Below are 19,629 nucleotides of genomic sequence, written 5' to 3' on the forward strand. Positions count from 1 at the left end.
TTAAGTTTTGGCCACCAATCCTTTTCAAACAAGAGCCTCACAACCTTCTTATGATTCAAGTACACTTTGCATCACTACTTCAACTTTGGCCAGTGTGATCGGAATCCAAGTTAGGAAGGGGGGTATCTTAACTGCCATGTTTAACATGACCAATTCTTTGATAATGTGACCTTTTTTTATAAGTGTAGTGGTACATTGATGTATTTTCCTGCACTAAGTGCTTAATGTTTAAGAGTTAACGGGTATTCAGGTTCTAAGGCATAAATCTATGAGCTAAAACCACCTTGGACCACGAGCACCCTAGATCGTCTTATCACTTTGAAGACATGTTTGAGACTAAGTTTTGGTCACCAATCCTTTTCAAACGAGAGCTTTTCAACCTTCTTATGATTGAAGTACACTTTGCATTCATCGCTACTTCAACTCCAGTGATTGGAATCCAAGTTAGGAAGAGGGTATGCTAACTAGCATGTTTGACCAATTCTTTGATAATCTGGCCTTTTTTTAATAAGTGTAGTGGCACATTGATGTATTTTCCTACACTAAGTGCTTAATGTTTAAGAGCTCATGAGTACCTAGGCTCTAAAGCATAAATCTATGAGCCAAAACCACCTTGGACCACAAGCACCCTGGATGTAGACTTGGGTGACCACATGTAAAAAGGTGGTCATGTATACACTTTTCTAATGAGAAAGGACAAAATCCTATTATCCAAACTTGAGTTTACTCTCAATATCTCTTGTGTGATGCTCTCATTGGTGTTGCTAAGTGTGGTTATGTGTATGACGGAGAGGGATTGCTTACATGCTTAGGTGATAGATTTCTTCTTCTACCTACTCATCTCTATTGTGAGTGTGTGTGAGATTAGCGGTGGTGTGTGAGTGGTGGTGACCACGTAGCCAACTATCCTTTGAGGATTTCTCCTTACTTGACAAATAGAGAGCCATGGAGCATGCCAAAGAGTGGATATGGTAGCTTCTACTATTATGAGGTTAAGAAATCCACTTCGAAGTAAGTCCGTTAATGACCCTTGCATAAACAAGGCTAAACAACTGGCAACATTTTGCTCCAATGCCATCTTTATCTTTGCTAGAATGCCAATTGGCAACATTTGAGTTTCCTCAAAAGCCTCCTCGACCTAGGAAAGACCTAAGCTTTGTGGATCATGAATGGGTAAACCATGCTCATAACCCAAATTTGACTATTGCAAAGAATGAAGTGAATGCTTGAAAAGGGGAGAGCTATTAGTAAGCTTATTGTTCCTAGCATAATTAAAAAAGTGAATATTTTAATATTGCCTTGACTTATGGTCAAACTAAAATAGAATGGAAATCAAGTCACTTCGCCAAAGTTGTACGAATCAACTAAAGGGAATGGCATGCATTGCATGCTGCATTGGCTCACTCACACCCACTTAGTCTTTTTACCACTTTGCTAGTAAAATCACCACCCATTGACAAACTAAAGCTTAGTGGTGGTGAATAATGATAATCATACTGAATACAGTAAGGACAATGAATGTACATAACGAAGCATATGCAAAGCACCATGTAATGTTAACCTAGGGATTAAATGAAGAGGCTTGAAAATAATTATCAAAATAAGAAAATATACTTTACAATCGTCAATCTCGTGCCTTAACTGGTGGAAAATGATGGATGAGGATGTTTAGACTTCTCTCACTATCACAAATAGAGGAGTGTTGACATTGTACGCCATGTCATGACAAACTTTTCGAGGTTCATTTTTCAACCTATTCACATAGGCAAGAGATGCGACACGATATCGGAAAAACTAAGCATCGTGTCACTTCTCTTGTGTGTGTGAATAAAACCTTAAAAAGTATTGTTAAAGAGCTTCAAGTCCGAACATTTGCCAGAACCATCCACTATAATAATGCAACATGCTTTTCCATCGCTTGTAGAACCGGACATCAATACTATTTGTATGGCTATTCAATTGAGAGTGAGAATGAAAATGGTTGTATGACTCACCAAGGTGTACAAGTTGATCTCCAATGGTCTTTTGTTGACCCATCCACACTCTTTACCCGAGCTTTCACTAGAGCCGGGGCCAAGTCGCAACTCGAAGAGTTAGGCCGTCCGGACAACCATTCATTTGGTGTATATGTAGGCTTTTCTATGAGTACATGTGTACATGCTTGATACTCGTGACCCTTAGGCTAGAAGAGGAACCACCACCCCCCACTTCTACACGCCTTCAGAGGGTAATGTTGTTTTAACAGAATTCTTCCCTTATAGGATTAGGGTATAAGCATTTCTTACACAGTTTCTTGGTTTCTTAGAAATTGTCATGAGGAGACGAAGCCCTAGCTACAGCCCTCCGCCAAGGCGTGGAAGGGGCCGAAGTCGAAGCCGAAGTCCAAGCCCTAGAGGACGTTATGCTGTGCGCAGAGAGCCCCCTACCAGTCTCCTTGTCCGAAATCTCCCCAAAAATTGCAGGTAAATCATCACCATATTCTGCTTGGTAAGAGATCCAAGGAAAAGGAAAAGAAGGGAAAAAAGGTTATTATGTGTGTTGAATTTCTGGTGTTGGATTTCTGTCGTCTCAGTAACTGGTCTGGTGTTTTGTAGAAAAATAAACAAAGCAAAAGAGAAACAAAAGGAGGTTGGGTAAACAAGGGTACATAGGTCTCTGGAGACAAATAAAATAATAATAATTAAGAAAATGAAGGATTTCAGTGGCACTGCCACTCAAAAAGCTTTACACAATTAGGAGCTTAAGCTCCAGCTTTACTAGCCTGTCTCGAGGATGCAAAGAGCTTTTCAGATTATCGGTCTGCACAATCGTGTTGTTCGGAAGCTCCTGCATAGTTTGTCCAACGAAAAGATTGCTTAAGTGCTTGAAGTTAGCCACTTTGTATGCGAGTGGAGGTGACGTCTTACAACTTCATAATGCTTGCCTCTCTAGCTTGGGTAAGACTAGAGGTTGCCCCCCCGCCTTCCTAGTCCTGCCCTACCCACCGCCTGCCCAGTCCTTCGCTACATGCTGCCTGCCCAGTCCTTCCTGTTTTTGTTAGCTATCCAGCCTACTCTGGCCTTCTTAAACGAAGTTTCCAAGTAGTAGAGCCAGCAGACGAGTGTAGATATATCGCTATCTAGAGTGCCCCACATCTCTTTCAATTGATTGATATGATGGATTCTCACCTTGATGGAAATTCCACGAAAAGAACTATTGGTTTGGATCAATTGGAGGAGGTACAGATGTGCTGAGAAAGGCAAGCATGTGCTTGTACAGGTGGAGATGCACATGTTTAAGCTTGGGGCACCCATCATCATCAAGAACTTTTGCATAAGAAAAGATCACTACTAGTGCATGGTCGTAGATTCAGCAAGAGCCATGTTAACATAACAAGATCAATGGCGCTACTATGTTAGTGAACTCTCAAGGTCACTATGCTGCTAGTCAATTGTTAGGATCACACCTACCAATCGCATGCTTGCTAGATGCCGAGAGCCATTACACACGTCATCTTTCAATGCGCAAGTTGAGGAACATGTATATGCACAGTCCACATGTACATTTTTGGCACACATGCACTTTTGTAGGCAAGCGCACATGGATGATGGCACACATGCCTCTTCTTTCTTGCATAGGTTTCTCACTATTGTTATTAAAATTACTTGAAGAGCTCTTCGCTTTGTTCTAGTTGTTAATGTGTGAATGCTTGGATAATTGGATGTGACGTGTGCATCACTTGTTTTTGGACATGGACATTGCATAGGTTTTATTGCATGTGAAAATATTTGTGATCGATAAATGGGTTGGTCAATTTCCAACGATTTTTTGTCTTTTTAATGATTAAGAGCTTTATGGGCTATGCAAGTAGTAAGTTTATTACAAGAATCAAGGGTGAATAAAGAAAGAAAAATTGTAAAGTTGTTCAAATACACGAGGATTCACATGTAGAAGAGTTTACAAGCTATATGCCAAATTTAGTGGGCCTCATAAAGTTGTCAAAATGGTTTGAGGGGTAGTCCTAGATGATGATCCTGCAAAACATATCGATGCAATAGGAATGCATGAAATCGACGCCAAGGAGATGAGATGGGTCTAGGGTAGAGTGTGAGAGAATGCGGGTCTCCAAGGGAGGTTGATCATGGAAAACAATTTCAACATGTTAAGAAGTGTAGGTGTAATTTAAATAGGGGAGGTTTAAAATGCTCAACTATTAATGTAATTAAATCCTTTTCCTCTTTGGCATTAGGTCATCATGTAGGTAGTAGAAGGGCATCAGCCACCTTTTGGGCAGGCCAAAGACCTCATGAAGTTGTAAAGTCATACATCTTTTTGTACCATGGTAATATATTGAATACGAACAGCTCTCTCTCTCTCTCTCTCTCTCTCTCTCTCTCTCTCTCTCTCTTCTTTGTCTAATCATTTCATTAAGCATCTACAAGTGTTGCATAATCAGGCTTAGGGTTGGATCACAGAAGAAGGCTTCCGCGCATGTTACATTGTTATCACAGCTTCAAGCTGATTTTGAGATATTGTTGCTATCCATGTCCCACCCATCCGTATTGCATTGCGCATGGATGAAACCATTGCCCATGTCTTGATCTTTTGGGGGTGTGATGACCATGCAACTTTGGTATCCAGCATTCAGGCTCAGCCACCAAGCAAGTCCCAAGGAGGTGCACAGATCCATTAGAAGAATGCAGCTAGGGTAGCATATGGAGTGGTTTGCAGCAGACAAAGTTGGAGGAAAACATTCTCTGGGATTATGTACTCAGAACCAATATATGAGTTAGCTCTCAGATTAGTTCCAAAGGCCTAGCAATAGGCATGATCGGTTCTGGCAGGCGACCCGCCGCTGTGTTAATGTAACATGCGGAAGCTTCGTGGTCTAATCGGTAACTTCAATGCTCAGAATTCAGCAATCTTTCATGACGAATATAACGCACAAAACTGAAGTAGATGTTCAGTAAATAGAGAGAGAGGGAGAGGAAGAAGTGTCACCATTTTTGTGATCTCCAGAATTCATGTGTGTGGATGGGCTTTGGATGCCCAATAGATCAAGAATGTACAAGCTTTGGGAATGGGGGATTATCCATATAGAGGACCAAGTGTTCGTAGGTCCAGGCACTTGAGACGGTTTCTTGGACACAGAAATGGGTTTTGGAGCTCAAGTGTCAAGTGCAAAGTATGTATGTACTATGGAGAACTCTTGAGGGTTTGGGGGAGATCGAGCAATGAAACAGGTTTCTACATGGTGCTTATATGTATTTCTCATGTGGTGGAACACAAAGAGATCGTCTCCTCAATTTTAGGAAAAGTTGCTATTTTTGGCAATCTCTGATGGAATTCCCGTTTGTGTCATTACCTTCGGAATTCAACAGAGATCGAGTATTGCCAAAGCGCCGATGTGAAATTAGCTATCATCTGGGATATTTTTAGAGCTAAAGATTGTGGAATTTTTGGCCTTTGGATTTGGGACATGTGGCAGATAAGAGGGATAAAAGTGAGACAAGTGTTCTCACACTTGTCAATTTAGCTAGAGACACATGGCATTGTAGCATTTTCTTGCTTATTTGAACATGAGAGAGTTATCTCTTGGGCGAGTTTGAGCTTCAAGCAAGTTTTTGGAGGCTGAAAACTTTGATTTTTCTCCATTTCTCTTCATTTCTAAGCCCACCATAGCCATATCCAGCTTGGGGAAGATGATTTTCACTACTCTGCACCATCTTGCACACCCTGGATGGCTGTTTTTCAGCAAAACAGTCGTAAAGCTTGCCGAAATTTCTGGTTTTATGCGATATACAGGCTGTTATACTAGTTTATGAGTTCATGGATGAGCCACATGGGCTGGTTTACAGGTTTTGGCGCTCATGGATGCGACATACAGGCTGTTATACAGGTTTATAAGTTCATGGATGAGCCATATGGGCTGGTTTACAGGTTTATGAGTTCATGGATGAGCCACATGGACTGGTTTATAGGTTTATGTGCTCCTGGAAGAGCCATTTGGGCTGTCATACAAGTTTATACGTGTATGGAAGAGCCATGCGGGCTGTTATACATGTTTGTGCATCTATGGAAGGACATGTTGTTGCATTGATTACAGGTTTATGATTGTATATGGATAATCTGGTGTGACCGCTCCCTACAGGAGGCCTACAGATCAGAAGACAATATACACATATTTAGAACACCTAATTTAACTATTATTAAACAATGGAAACAACATTAGCAACACAAATACTAGAAATATTGAAAATACAAATGACACCAACACTGGGGCCGGAAAGGGTCGGCCCTCCCCTCAATACTTTTTGTATTTCTTGGAGTATTTATATTTGTACAAGTGTCACGGGCCTCACAGGCCAGATTTCTCCACAACGGAGTGAAAACAACCAAAAAGAACTGGTTCAAGTCGATGAAGACGTGTTGGGTAGAGTAGCCTCAAATCACAGGCTCATTCCCACCTTCACTGGGTGGACACCTGCCTTTCACTGGTCTTCCGGGGGGGTGGGGGGGGGGAGGGTCGGTCCATTCTCTCCTCTCTATGCGGTGTTATATGTGCAATTTCTATTTTCAGCTTTGTGGATTGTTTAATGGCTGTGATTAAATGCCGAAATGTTTAATTATGCTCATATGGTCAAGTGATGCACGCCCACTCCCGCGCTTCCCGAGCGAGTTACATTGGTATTAGAGCATAAGGCTTTCTCTCATTCTTATGTGAGAACGATCTTATTAAGGTGCATACTATGGCCATTTGTAGGATTATACATAGCAATACTTGGCATAATGGGAAGTGAACATTATGGTTTCTCGGAGTCTGTGAGGAGACGTCTATTTGCTATCTTTGTATTATGGAAGCTGCTTCTCAAGCTCAAAGCAAGCTATAATGGAGTTCTATTTGTCTCATGGCTTCATGATGTTTTCAGCAAAGAAGAAGAGCTAAGTATTCTTTGTGGTTACAAAGCTATTACTTTTTGATTTTTCATGGTTTATGTGTTTTGAACACCTAACCCTTGCGTGTGAATGCAAGGAGAAGTGTTGTATGTTTTTCTTGAATGTGTTTCAGGAAAAATGTTTTTCATGGCTGAGAAGCCTAGAATCTAGAGGTCATCTCTATTGTGAGCACGATGCTCGAGGATTGTAATATATGACATGATTATATGTATATATATAGATGGTCATCTTTTGTATTCTTTATGGCTCCCTTTAATGGGATGAATTCTTTTCATGACTCCCTTTATTGGAATGGATTATATTTATGGAGATTTCTTTTTTAGACGAGATTTATATAGATATTGGGCTTCGCACGCAATTTCTATGGATGAATCTGTCCGAGTTTTTAGAGAAGAAACACTTGGATATCTCATGTGGATATGATATTTTTATGGATGAATCTGTCCGAGTTTTTAGAGAAGAAATACTTGGATATCTCATGGATATGATGCTTTTATGGATAAAGTCCACCTCTACTCCAAGGTGTGTGGTTAGCACGGAGCATGTAGTAAGAGTTATGGTATACAGATCTATGGATTCCAAGGCTTCTTTTCTAGGGATTTGGATCCATCCTTAGGTTTATGGATCATGTTTATGGCTCCCTTTTACTGGGATGAATTATTCTTTTTGGCTCCCTTTATTTGGGATGCATTGGACTTATGGAACTCATGGCTCACATACCCTGTGTAGTGTTCTCTTGTCCTACATGCTATCTTGAAGATTGTTTCTACCATGTGTGGGTGGAACAATAGAGAGCAGATGGAAGGGAACATGGGCACTTTAGAGGGTAGTGTCAAGCACAACATACCCTGTGTAGTGTTCTCTTGTCTTACGTCCTCTCTTGAAGATTGTTTCTACCATGTGTGGGTGGAACAATAGAGAGCAGATGGAAGGAAACATGGACACTTGAGAGGGTAGTGTGTGTTGGTGGTTGAAATGCCTACAAACTATTGGTGGCCGAATGCCTATAAACTATGTCTAGCAGAAATGCTTATGGAACACTAGGCTATCTATGTCTGCGAGTGATTGTTTTATCTTATTACTTGAGTCCACCTCTCATCCAAGGTGTGTGCACTGTGGTCGGAGTACCAAGACGGAGTGCAAGTGGTACAGTGGACATGACGCTTGGTTGGCACGGGACTTATGCCTATGCCAAGGGTCATGTGGACTGATGCTATGTTGGTAGGAGACTTATTTTGTCTCGCCCATTTACTTGGGACATGATTATGATATCTGGACTTATTGGACTGATGGGCATCTCGAAGACTAGCTCGTGGTGAGCCAAAATCAACATCATGCATGTCGCGAAACCGAAGAAGCTGGGTCTCGAGAAGATCTTGCGTTATTGGGTCTCTCTCCACTTTGGTGGTGTACTCTCTCCATCCCACATTTAGCTCGCAATCATGTCTCTGAGCATCTTGTCTCCAAAGTGGATGCAAGATGTGGCTAACAGCATGAATTGGACGATGAAACCAATCCCATCGTGTTTGCCATATCTCCTTGATTTCATCCATCCTTTTGACAAAGAAGTTTAGAACAAAAGACAATAAATTAGAATCTAGAATACATTATAAGAAAAAAGACTCAAGAGTCAAAAGCAAAGAACGACTTACATCCTACAACTTGCAAGTAGCATACCTATTATCATCAAAGAGGTTGCTTGCATTGAAGGCCGTGCCCACCTTCTCCATGAACTCGTAGATGAGGCCCATGGTGCATCCCTCCGAGTCGCTAAGGTGTAGTGCTGCGATCAATGGCTCCATGAATGCTACAATGCACTCCGCATCATGCCAAAAGACTGCCTCATAGATGAGATCCTCAAATCTTTTGCCCTTTTCGGTGCGGCTACCATCCCATGAAATCCATCTGTCATCCGTAATCATACGCCGCAAACCACGTCGACATTTTACCAATTTTTGGAGGACAATGAAGAGGTAGGCAAAGCGGGTACTTGAAGGCTTTGCGAGCTCCGTCTCACAATTTGCCCGATAGATACCAAGAGCTCGTTGCTTTCTTGTCACATAGTTTACCATAAACTCAGCCTTCTTCACCACATCCGCCACCCATGGTATGGCTCCCACATCTTCAATTAGAAGATCAATCGAATGCGAAGCACAAGGAACCCAACTGATTTGTGGATAGTCTCTCTCCACTAGTGCGCCAGCAGCCTTGCAATTGGATGCATTATCTGTGACTACCGCAATCACATTCTCGCTTCCCACTTGTTCTATTGCTGCCTTTAGATGCCCATAGATAAATTCAGCTGTATGTGCCTCCCCAGAGCCATCTATGACAATCAAGAACATGGTGCCGAGACAACAAGAGACAAGGATATTTAAGAGAGGGCGGCGTTTGGTGTCCGACCACCCGTCACACATAATAGTACACCCATACCTTGCCCATGCCGCCCGTATTGGTGCTAGCTCCTTCTCAATGTCCATGACCTCTGCCTTCAATTCTTTGGTGCGAAGAACCTCATATGATGGAGGCTTGAATGTGGGCCCCGCATCCGCCACCGCACTAAGCATGTGTAGAAAAGCCGGCTTGCGAGCATGGTCAAAGGGCACATTGCACTCGAAGAAGTATTGCCGAACTCTTCGTCTTGCATTCTCATGCTTGATTTTGGCCCAACTTTGTTGAAGAGACTTCTTTGGCACATTTGGAGGTGCAGGGCTTGGGGTGAAAGATGGATGTGCACCACCGCTATGTGGATGAAAAGAGGCTAGAGCTCGAGAAGAACCGGCAATTGATGATGCGGGAACATCCTGTTGTGGTGAAGTCTGGGAGGAATCTATGATGGAAGGTGCCGTACCTTGAACCTCAACTCGGGCTCTCTTTCTGGCACGAACAACACTTGGATCTTCACCCAATTTCTGAATGACATCATCGGGAATGTCGCTGGGACACACATCAACTCCCTGGCCAGTAATGTGGAGAAGGTGAGCTCTAACACGTGGTGCACTGCCGGTGTAGACGATGTTGCAATGCTTGCACCGCCAATTTTTGTCGGCCTTGTTCTCGATCACTTCATCCCATACTGCTAATTTCTTTCTCCCCATGTTGTGTCTCACACGAGTGCCGCCGCCTGTGTAGCCTGTAGGTAGTAATAAGTATGCATGTGTGAGTGTGTGTGTAGATAGTATGTAATATGTATTGAGACGAGAGAGAGAGAGAGAGAGAGAGAGAGAGAGAGAGAGAGAGAGAGAGAGAGTTATGTTGCTGCCTTGGGGGCCTGAGCAAGGGTGGGTGGCAAAGGGGGCCCGACCACACATGCGAGAGTACAGTGCGCCGTACCAGCGGCCAGCACAGCGAACGGCGAACGAAGCGACAGAGGGGGGGGCGGCGAACGAAGCGAACGACCCCCTACGAGCGGAGATGAATGAATGAGAGAGAGAGAGAGAGAGAGAGAGAGAGAGAGAGAGAGAGAGAGAGAGAGTACCTCATGACATTATCCGAGCAGAGTTTGCTGTGCCTCCTATGATGGTAGAGGCCATATTTCAGACTATATGCCTGCTAGACAGATTCAGAGAGATGCCACAGGACAGATTATCATACAGTGCTTTTGAGGCATCTAGACAGTTGGCTGAGGCAGGAGACAGAGGATCATGGTATGCACAGGTCACACATTGGTTCTCACAGCATGGCCTAGACATGGATCATCTACCACCATTCCAGTATGACAGGGATGCACCACATATCCGTCTCTCTCATAGTGAGAGGAACAGAGTATTGAGACAGGATCTATGGCAGCTCTATACACGAGAGACATGGATATCGCCTACACAGCCTCTTCCACCGAAGATGCTATACTACAGAGATCACTTCATGAGTATCACTGATGATGGATTTATAGAGAGGCCTAGATACATGGAGGGCTTTTTACCACACGGCTCTCGAGTGGCTATTGGTCAGCTCAGAGTTTCATCACACCGATTGGAGATTGAGACTGGCAGAGCAGCACGGATCCCCCGAGAGGAGAGGGTATGCAGATTGTGCAGAGAGGAGGTGGAGAGTGAGGAGCATTATGTATGCAGATGCAGAGCATATACAGCCATCAGAGAGAGATATCCCATTTTATTCAGAGAGCCACATTCCCTACACCAGATCTTCGAGGCAGCAGACCAGCGCATACTCGGGAGATACATTCTAGACATACAGCGCCACAGAGAGACATTATTACAGGCTCAGACAGCTCCAGAGGGGGGGCGACAGACACAGATTACTACATTTTTTCAGAGATCCATCCCACTCCCAGCCCCTACACGGCAGGGAATTACTCTCCAGAGAGCAGAGACACTTAGAGCCCGCAGGAGACAGAGGACACCTGGCTTTCGGACACCACGCCTATACCAGAGAGAGATGACAGAGATCAGAGCTCAGTTTCAGAGAGGGGGTGCGGAGCGACTGGCTCGCTTCAGAGCACACCCAGGCATGTTCTTCAGGAAGCTGTGGACACCCCCTTCACTGATGTATACCATTTTATACCCCCAGTATGGTACAGGATGGAGCTAGCTAGGTTGCATATCATGATTGTATACTCCATGCATGTAGCTTTGCATTCTCCTAGTAGTAGAGCTCCATCCCCTGCACACCTAGATTGAGCTTTTTTATTCAGTACTTTTTCATTTTGTTGGGATGACAGAGGATACCCCATACAGGTACTCCGATTTGTCTCATAGGCCGAGTTCGGTCTTTTGGAAGACGTTAATAAAATCTTTCTTTCTTTCTTTCTTTCTCTCTCTCTACTCTCCCTTCTGTCTGTGTTATGCATCAACATGTTCTCAGTGGTGTTTAGGACTGAAAGAAGACCCCCAGAGCTTCCGCGTGTTACAGGGGGATTATCGAGTAGAGAGGACCAAGTGTTCGTAGCATGGTCCAGGCACTCCAGACAGTTCCTTGGACACAGAAATGGGTTTTGGAGCTCAAGTGTCGAGTGAAAAGTATGTATGGCGAACTCTTGAGGATTTGGGGAAGATCGAGCAATGAAACAGGTTTCTACATGGTGCTTACATGTGTTTCTCATGTGGTGGAACACAAAGAGATCGTCTCCTAAATTTTAGGGAAAGTTGCTATTTTTGGCAATCTCCGATGGAATTTTCGTTTGTGTCATTACCTCCGAAATTTGACAGAGATTGAGTATTGCCAAAGCGCCGATGTGAAATTAGCTATCAACTGGGATATTTTTAGAGCTAAAGATTGTGGAATTTTTGGCCTTTGGATTTGGGACATGTGGCAGATAAGAGGATGAAAGTGAGACAAGTGTTCTCACACTTGTCAATTCAGCTAGAGACACATGGCATTGTAGCATTTTCTTGCTTATTTGAACATGAGAGAGTTATCTCTTGGGCGAGTTTGAGCTTCAAGCAAGTTTTTGGAGGCTGAAAACTTTGATTTTTCTCCATTTCTCTTCATTTCTAAGCCCACCATAGTCATATCCAGCTTGGGGAAGACGATTTTCACTACTCTGCACCATCTTGGACACCCTGTATGGCTGTTTTTCAGCAAAACAATCCTAAAGCTTACTGAAATTTCTGGTTTTATGTGATATACAGGCTATTATACTAGTTTATGAGTTCATGGATGAGCCACATGGACTAGTTTACAGGTTTTGGCGCTCATGGATGCGACATACAAGCTGTTATACAGGTTTATGAGTTCATGGATGAGCCATATGGGCTGGTTTACAGGTTTATGAGTTCATGGATGAGCCACATGGGCTGGTTTATAGGTTTATGTGCTCCTGGAAGAGTCATATGGGCTGTCATCATAATCACAAGGGACGGGGGATGGGGACGGGACGGGACGGGACGGCCATAAATAGGGAACGGGGACGGGGACGGGGACGGGGACGGGAACGGCACTCAAAAAATACTTTTTTAAATTTTTTTTTTCTACTCCACACTTATTCTACTTTGGAAGTACATCAAAATGAGCACAAATTTATACTAAAATGGTAAGCTTTTGAGTCATATTAACAAAATACGCCAATCAAAGAGTGAAGGCGTTCACGGTTGATTGTATTAATAATTAAGTAGATATAAAATGAGTCATGACTCAAGAGTCAGTACTAAGCCTTAAGGAGACAGAATACATGGACGGACTCAAATGAGTCAATGACAAAAAAGTGCTGAAGTCTAGAGGCTAGAGCTAAGTAGTAAGGCCCATGAATAATGATCCATGAATGATCATCCACGTGAAGTGCTCGCCTCATGGTCATGGGTAGCTTGTGCCAAAGAAGCATCAAGCTCATCCTCAGTTTCATCCTCATTGGCATGCTGCTCCTCCACCTCATCCTCTTGTTACTCTTCTCGTTGACTCATCTCCCACTCGGTGAAGGAATCTGTTTTCTTGGTCACGCTCTTGCAAAGCATTCCCAAGTTCGCGCTGACGAAGACAAGGTCATTGGCATGCTCTATCCCGAGTCGGTTCCTCTTCCTAAAGGCAATGTGGCTGTAGGTATTCCAAAGTTGCTCCAAGCAAGAGGAGCTGACGGCTTGGCTAAGTATGCGGATGGCAAGCTGCTGTAGCTCCGGTCCATCTGAACCAAAGTCCTCCCACCATAGAGCAGCACCAACTTTGGAGTGGTCAACCTGTGCATCATGACAGCCATAGGAGCCATGAAATGACCTGTACATCGAAAGCTGGTTCCTGATCTTGCGCCTAACCGATACATCAGGCACAAGACGATCCAAGATGATCCTCCATCCAGCGCTCACCTCCCGGTCGCTCTCCTGCTTGTTGCCTTGGAATTCTGGGTCCACCACATAAGCTGCATGCATGCAATGGAGAGTAGTAGGAATTCCACCTTCCTAGACACAAGGCATGAATCTCCTCGTATCTATCTTCGTCAGGCACGAAGTCTTTCAACTTCTCTATCATGCGATCCATGATCTCGTAGACCTTGTCTATGCATGGTTGCATAGCGTCTACAATCCTCAATAGGTGAACTATGGGCCTCCCCATAGCATTTGTGGTCTTCACACGCTCCCACCAAGAGGCGTCATCCGCCCGTAGCCTACACTCTTGGCCAGTGTTTGTACGGGACTCTTGCATGGCGACAAACTCATTGCTAAGGAAAAGCCCCCCCAAAGCACCACTACAATCCTTCAACCGGCCCAACATGAGAAAGTTATAGGCAAACCGGGTGTCGGAATATTTGAGGAGAGAGATAGGACCTCTTGTTGAACTCTTGCCGAAGTCTTTGGTGGTTGCGGACAAAGGAGACCATGGTGTTGGCCTCCTCAATGAGCGGGCTGGTCCATGGCAATGCCCCGATGTCCTTAAGGAGGTTGTTTAGGCAATGAGCCATACAAAAGGACACCGTGACATGTCCATACATACCTTGGAGAATAGCTCCCACCGCCCTATTCTAAGGCTCCCCATCCGCAACAAAGCCCACTACATGCTCGGGGCCAACGATCTCCATGGTGGTAGCCCACTCCGCTGCAAGCACATCCGTGCTCTTCCCTGTGCCGGATGCATCATGAGATGAGATGAATTACATCTCTCCGCGGGAATATGCAACCACGCCGTGAATACTCCTCTTTTGGGTGTCACTCCATCCATCCACAATGAGGGAGACTCCGTTCCTCTCCCATTGCCGCTTTGTGTTGTCGGCTGCTTTCTCTACAATGCGCTTCTCCTTCTCGAGCAATGTAGTGTGCAAGCTCTCGGATGAGGGGGGGCGTATAGGTTGAGCCATACTCCCCTATCTTCTTAACCATGACCTTGAAGTATTCCGACCTTCAAGAAAGTAATTTACTAATGAGAAGGGGACTAGGATGATGAAAACATGAATGATGAATTGGCAATGACCGATTGCACTTACCTAGTCTCTTGAAAGGCAATGTGGTCGTGGAAGAAGAAGCGGGCCACCGCCATATCCACCTCGTCCTTCAACTTAGGGTTCCAATTCTCCCCAAGTGTAGATTGTCGTCGTGGGCCACGTAATGGTTGAGAGGCCGTGGAGACGGAGGGTGCCGGCGTCGTGGATGGAGTAACATTCTGACTTGATGGTGAAGGTGATGGTGTGCATGATCCCGATCCACCACATGACTCCATTGTAGAGGCTTGAGTTCCTCTCCCCATCGTCGCGAGATCCACGGCCACTCGTGGTATCCTTCTTGCCGCTTCGACCGCCTCGTAGACGCTAAGCTTGTCAAGAAGTTCCCGTCTCTTCTCGGGCGTGACATTCGTGCAAAACCTCACCTCATGCCCACTCTCATGCAAGAAGTGGGCTCGCACTTTGTCTGCGCCACCCGTTCGCCGGTACGGGCAAAGCTTGCATGCCCAGGGCCGAGAACCGCCTCCATGAGCGGATGGGGCGTAGTTAATCTCCTCCCACCATGTCCATCCTGTTGTACTTCTACGGGAAGCCCCGGCACGTGAGGAGGATGCCATGGTTGAAGATGGCTCGACTCTTGAGCCTTGAGGAATGGAGAGAGAGAGAGAGAGAGAGAGAGAGGGCTAGACTCTAGAGCCTAGAGCCTTGGAAGTTGTAGACTCAAGAGGCTTGAGAGAGAGAGAGAGAGAGAGAGAGAGAGAGAGAGAGAGATGAATGAAATGATATATTAACGTCTTCAGAAGGCCAAAATGACCTATGAGACAAAATCACGCAATGGCTCCCCACAGAGCCGTCCCCCCACCGGCGTCCCCGTTCTTGAAGGCGTCCCCGTCCCTGTCGCCTGTGAGTGACGATTCCTAGGGGACGTCCGTCTGTCCCCATCGCCGGTCCGTCCCGTTTCGGCGTCCCTCTGTTCCAAGCCCTCGTCCCTTCCGTCCCCTATGACTATGGTTGTCATACAAGTTTATACGTGTATGGAAGAGCCATGTGGGCTGTTATACATGTTTGTGCGCCTATGGAAGGACATGTTGTTGCATTAATTACAGGTTTATGATTGTATATGGATAATCTGGCATCTCCCATGGGGAGAGTAAGTCCCTCATAGCTTGTACATCTTATATTTCTCCTTGGATAATGAAATACTCTAGGGGGGAGGGGGGGGGGTAGGGGGGAGGGGGGGTGGGACCATTCCGGCCTCTATGCGGTCTTATATGTGCAGGGATTGGGGCCCTAGGGCTGGCTGACAGCCCTTCCAGCCCAAGCCATGGCTGGTGGGCACAGCCTAGGCCCTCCTGGCCCCTTGGGGTTGGTTCAATACCTTCCTCATGCCCAATGCAAGAGCTCTAAGCTCTAATCTGGGGTAGCCCTATGGGCTGGCCCCAAACCTACATGCCTACAGAGGTCTGGCATCCAGTTGCAAACCAGATACACATAACATTTGACATCATTCTAGAGGGAGACTCACAGCACGGATTGGCATTGCCTCGTGTGTAGGACAATGCACACCTGACCTTGGCACCTCGGCCGCATAGAGTGGAACCCTGGCTGACTCGTCCCCAACTGGGCTCACATGGGACCAATTTCCACTCCAGGTCCTGCACCTTCTTGTTCAGATACGTCCACGTGGCATCCAAGTGCGGGATGCACATGATAGTTGAAAGGGATAGCAAGCATGGTGACATCAATGGAACAGATGCTCAGTTCTTCATCAAGACTTGAAGTGGAGTTCAAAAATGGACGGTGTAGTCAGAGTAGTAAGTCAAAGTCAGTAGTCCAGGGAGGACGGAAGGATGACAGAGTATCCACCCCATCATCAAGTTTAGCAAGAGGGGATGTCACGTGCACAAGCCGTGGACATGGCATATTCTCAGCATATATTTAGTAATCTCTATTTAGACAGTAGGTTAGGCCTAGCTTAGGCACCATTCAGGCTAGTCGGCAATAGATATCAATCGATAGCAGCCAAAGGGTTCACACGTGCAAACGTCAGCATTAAAATGTTGAATTCCATCAGTCGTGGACAACAAAAACAGGCCGATAACAGTAAAGGTGGTCGACTAGCTTTGATGGAGTCTATATAAAGCATCAGTCATCATTGTATAAAATCATCTCTTTCCTCCTTGGAATTAGGTCATCAAGTAGGTAGTAGAAGTGCATCAGTCACCTTTTGGGTAGGCCAAAGGCCTCATGAAGTTGTAAAGTCATACATCTTTTTGTACCATAGTAATATACTGAATACCAACAACTCTCTCTCTCTACTTTGTCGAATCATTTCATTAAACATCTATAGATGTTCCATAATCAAGCTTAGGGCTAGATCACAGAAGAAGACTTCTGCGCATGTAACACCAAGACTATGCACGGAACTTGTATAACTGACCTTGGAGCTAGTGGGTAATTCGGGACCCAATCTGGTGTACAGTTCTCATATCTCTCTCTCTCATCTCTTTAAAGTTTGAAGTATTAAAGTGGATTGCTAAACTCACAAAACTCAGGATACAGAAGACGGTGTGAGCATTTGTGTGATAGGATCTTCCAATACAAAGACTTCCGTTGCATATTACAGGGGACTAGTATGATGAAAACATGAATGATGAATCAGCGATCGCACTTACCTAGCTGCTTGAAAGGCAATGTGGTCGTGGAAGAAGAAGCGGGCCACCACCATATCCACCTCCTTCTTTAACTTGGGGTTCCAATTCTCCCCAAGTGTAGATTGTCGTCGTGGGCCACGCGAGGGTTGAGAGGGTGCTGACGTGATGGATGGAGCAACATTTCGACTCGATGGTGAAGGTGATGGCGTGCATGATGCCGATTGGCCCGATCCACCACACGACTCCATCGAAGAGGCTTGAGCTCCTCTCCCCATCGTCGTGGGATCCACGGCCACTTATGGTGTCCTTCTTGGCGCTTCGACTACCTCGTAGATGGCAAGCTTGTCAAGAAGTTCCCGTCTCTTTTCAGGCGTGACATTCGTGCAAAACTGCACCTCATGCCCACTCTCATGCAAGAGGTGGGCTCACACTTTGTCGGTGCCACCCGTTCGTTGGTACGGGCAAAGCTTGCATGCCCATGACCAAGAACCACCTCCTCCTACCATGTCCATCCCGTCGTCCTTCTATGGGAAGCCCCGGCACATGAGGAGGATGCCATGGTGATGATGGCTTGTCACTTGAAAGTTGATAGCTTGGGAGAGGTGTTAGAATTTATGCGTCTCAATGTTTTGTGGTTGTACCATTTATTGGATATTTTATGCATTTTCTCCTATTTATTTGTCTTGTGAGCAGTCGACCAGCCCTAGAGCAGTCAGCCAGCTCACTCATGCACTATAAACGGCCAGCTCACTCATGCACTATATAAGGAGTTCCCCCATTATTCACTATTTCATCAACTTTCCTCGCACAAGTTCAACATCTCTTGCTGGCCTATTGCCATTGTAAAGCTTCAAGCTAATATAAAAGGTGATCTTGTTCACAAGCTCTCTCTACTTGTTCTCTTGTCTTGTTCATGCTTCCGCTTGTGCATTCTCCAACATGGTATCACTCGCTTAGGTTCAGGTCTACTGCAAATCTGCTCGCCATCTCTTCTATTCTGCTGTGCGTTTTTTGCTTTCATAGCTTCACTGGCTGCATATCAATCCCATTCAGTGGCTGCGTTTTCTGGTCCAGCCAGCCCTACGGACTGTGTTTTGCACTTCAAAAGCAGGTCGTGGAGTTCTTGGCTGGGTTTTCTGTTTTCAGCATCAGTTGTTGGTGAGTTTCTTGCATGTGGAGTTGCCAGACAAGTGGCTGTACATCTCCTTCTTCTTCTAGGAGTCCCTGCCCTTCCGGTAGGAGGTTCCCGGTGGTTTCTTGGACTGTTTTGTTGCTGTCCAGTCTCCTCTCTCTCAGGTTTGAGAGGGGGTTGATTAGTTCTGGAGCCTCGCTTTGTTGGAAAGCACTTGAGAGCTGAGATTTGTGTTTCTTGTTGCTGTGGATATGGCTCCCCCCTTACGAACAAGGATGACAAGTTGAATGGACCCGACTATGCCCATTGGAAGTTTCAGATGCGTATCTAGTTCATCCACAAGGGTTTGTGGGATATTGTTTAGGGCAGTGAGAGGAAGCTCAAGCGTCCTCAAAACTCTAGGAGGTGGACTCAAGATTAGGAGGATGAATTTGTTGCGGAATTACAAGACTGGGAGAATCGGGACTCGAAGACGCATTCTGTGCTTGTGTGGACCATCACCGAGAAGGTCTCATCGGGAGTGCAAACTCTCAACAGTGCTCATCAGGTATGGTCAAAATTGGAGGATCTCTTTGCTCGAGATTCATCGATGAGAGCAGTTACCTTGCAAGGGGTAGCTCTACGGGTTGTTATTCCCTGAAAACAATCCAATGAAGTCTTTTCTCATGAAGGCCAAGGTTATCCATGACCAGTTTTACTGGCTATGAGTGCTACTTTGTCCTCTTCTCAGTTGGTTGCTCTTAACCTCACCAAGCTTCCTTCGGACTATGATGTGATTTCTCGATCTTTGCGGTGCCAAGTCACTTCCACTAAGTTGGATTTTGATGATCTTAGCTCTCTACTTTTGGAGGAGTCATCCGTTCTCGTCTCACAGGGTAAACTGAAGGTGTCAGTCAATAGTTCTGACCAGGCACTTTCCTCAGTTCAAAAGAAAGGTCGGAGTCGCTGCTTTACTTGTGGAAAAAGAGGACATCTGTAAGAAGAAGGACAAGACCAAGGGCAAGGCTTCATCTCAAAGAAAAGGCAAAGACACGACACAAGATAGTGATACAGATTCTAGTATCACTTCTAGGGCTCTCAGGGCG

The 19,629-nt window shown here is 45.2% G+C and overlaps 2 protein-coding genes across 3 annotated transcripts in view; one reads left to right on the forward strand and one right to left on the reverse strand.

The window, feature by feature from the left end:
* The first annotated feature begins 2,096 nt into the window (after nucleotides 1-2,096).
* Nucleotides 2,097-19,629, forward strand: part of LOC147629727 (uncharacterized) — a 90,324-nt gene continuing 72,791 nt past the window's right edge. The window contains exons 1-2 of one of the 2 annotated variants that reach the window (XM_086811269.1): nucleotides 2,097-2,227; nucleotides 2,306-2,462. In XM_086811269.1, coding sequence (XP_086667395.1) covers nucleotides 2,314-2,462 — 149 coding nt within the window. In that variant the 5' untranslated portion in view covers nucleotides 2,097-2,227; nucleotides 2,306-2,313. The remainder of the gene's footprint in view (nucleotides 2,228-2,305; nucleotides 2,463-19,629) is intronic. The other variant, XM_086811270.1, reaches the window with a different exon arrangement.
* LOC147629728 (uncharacterized) lies at nucleotides 2,725-10,147 on the reverse strand. Its single transcript, XM_086811906.1, has 3 exons — nucleotides 8,614-10,147; nucleotides 8,196-8,490; nucleotides 2,725-2,826 (listed from the first exon to the last, which is right to left on the reverse strand). The coding sequence occupies exons 1-3, from the start codon at nucleotides 10,032-10,034 to the stop codon at nucleotides 2,725-2,727; spliced, it is 1,818 nt and encodes a 605-aa protein (XP_086668032.1). The 5' UTR covers nucleotides 10,035-10,147.

This window comes from Cibotium barometz, chromosome 17 (assembly GCF_041138505.1).
Source record: "Cibotium barometz isolate CiBa-2024 chromosome 17, ASM4113850v1, whole genome shotgun sequence".
NCBI lineage: Eukaryota > Viridiplantae > Streptophyta > Polypodiopsida > Cyatheales > Cibotiaceae > Cibotium > Cibotium barometz.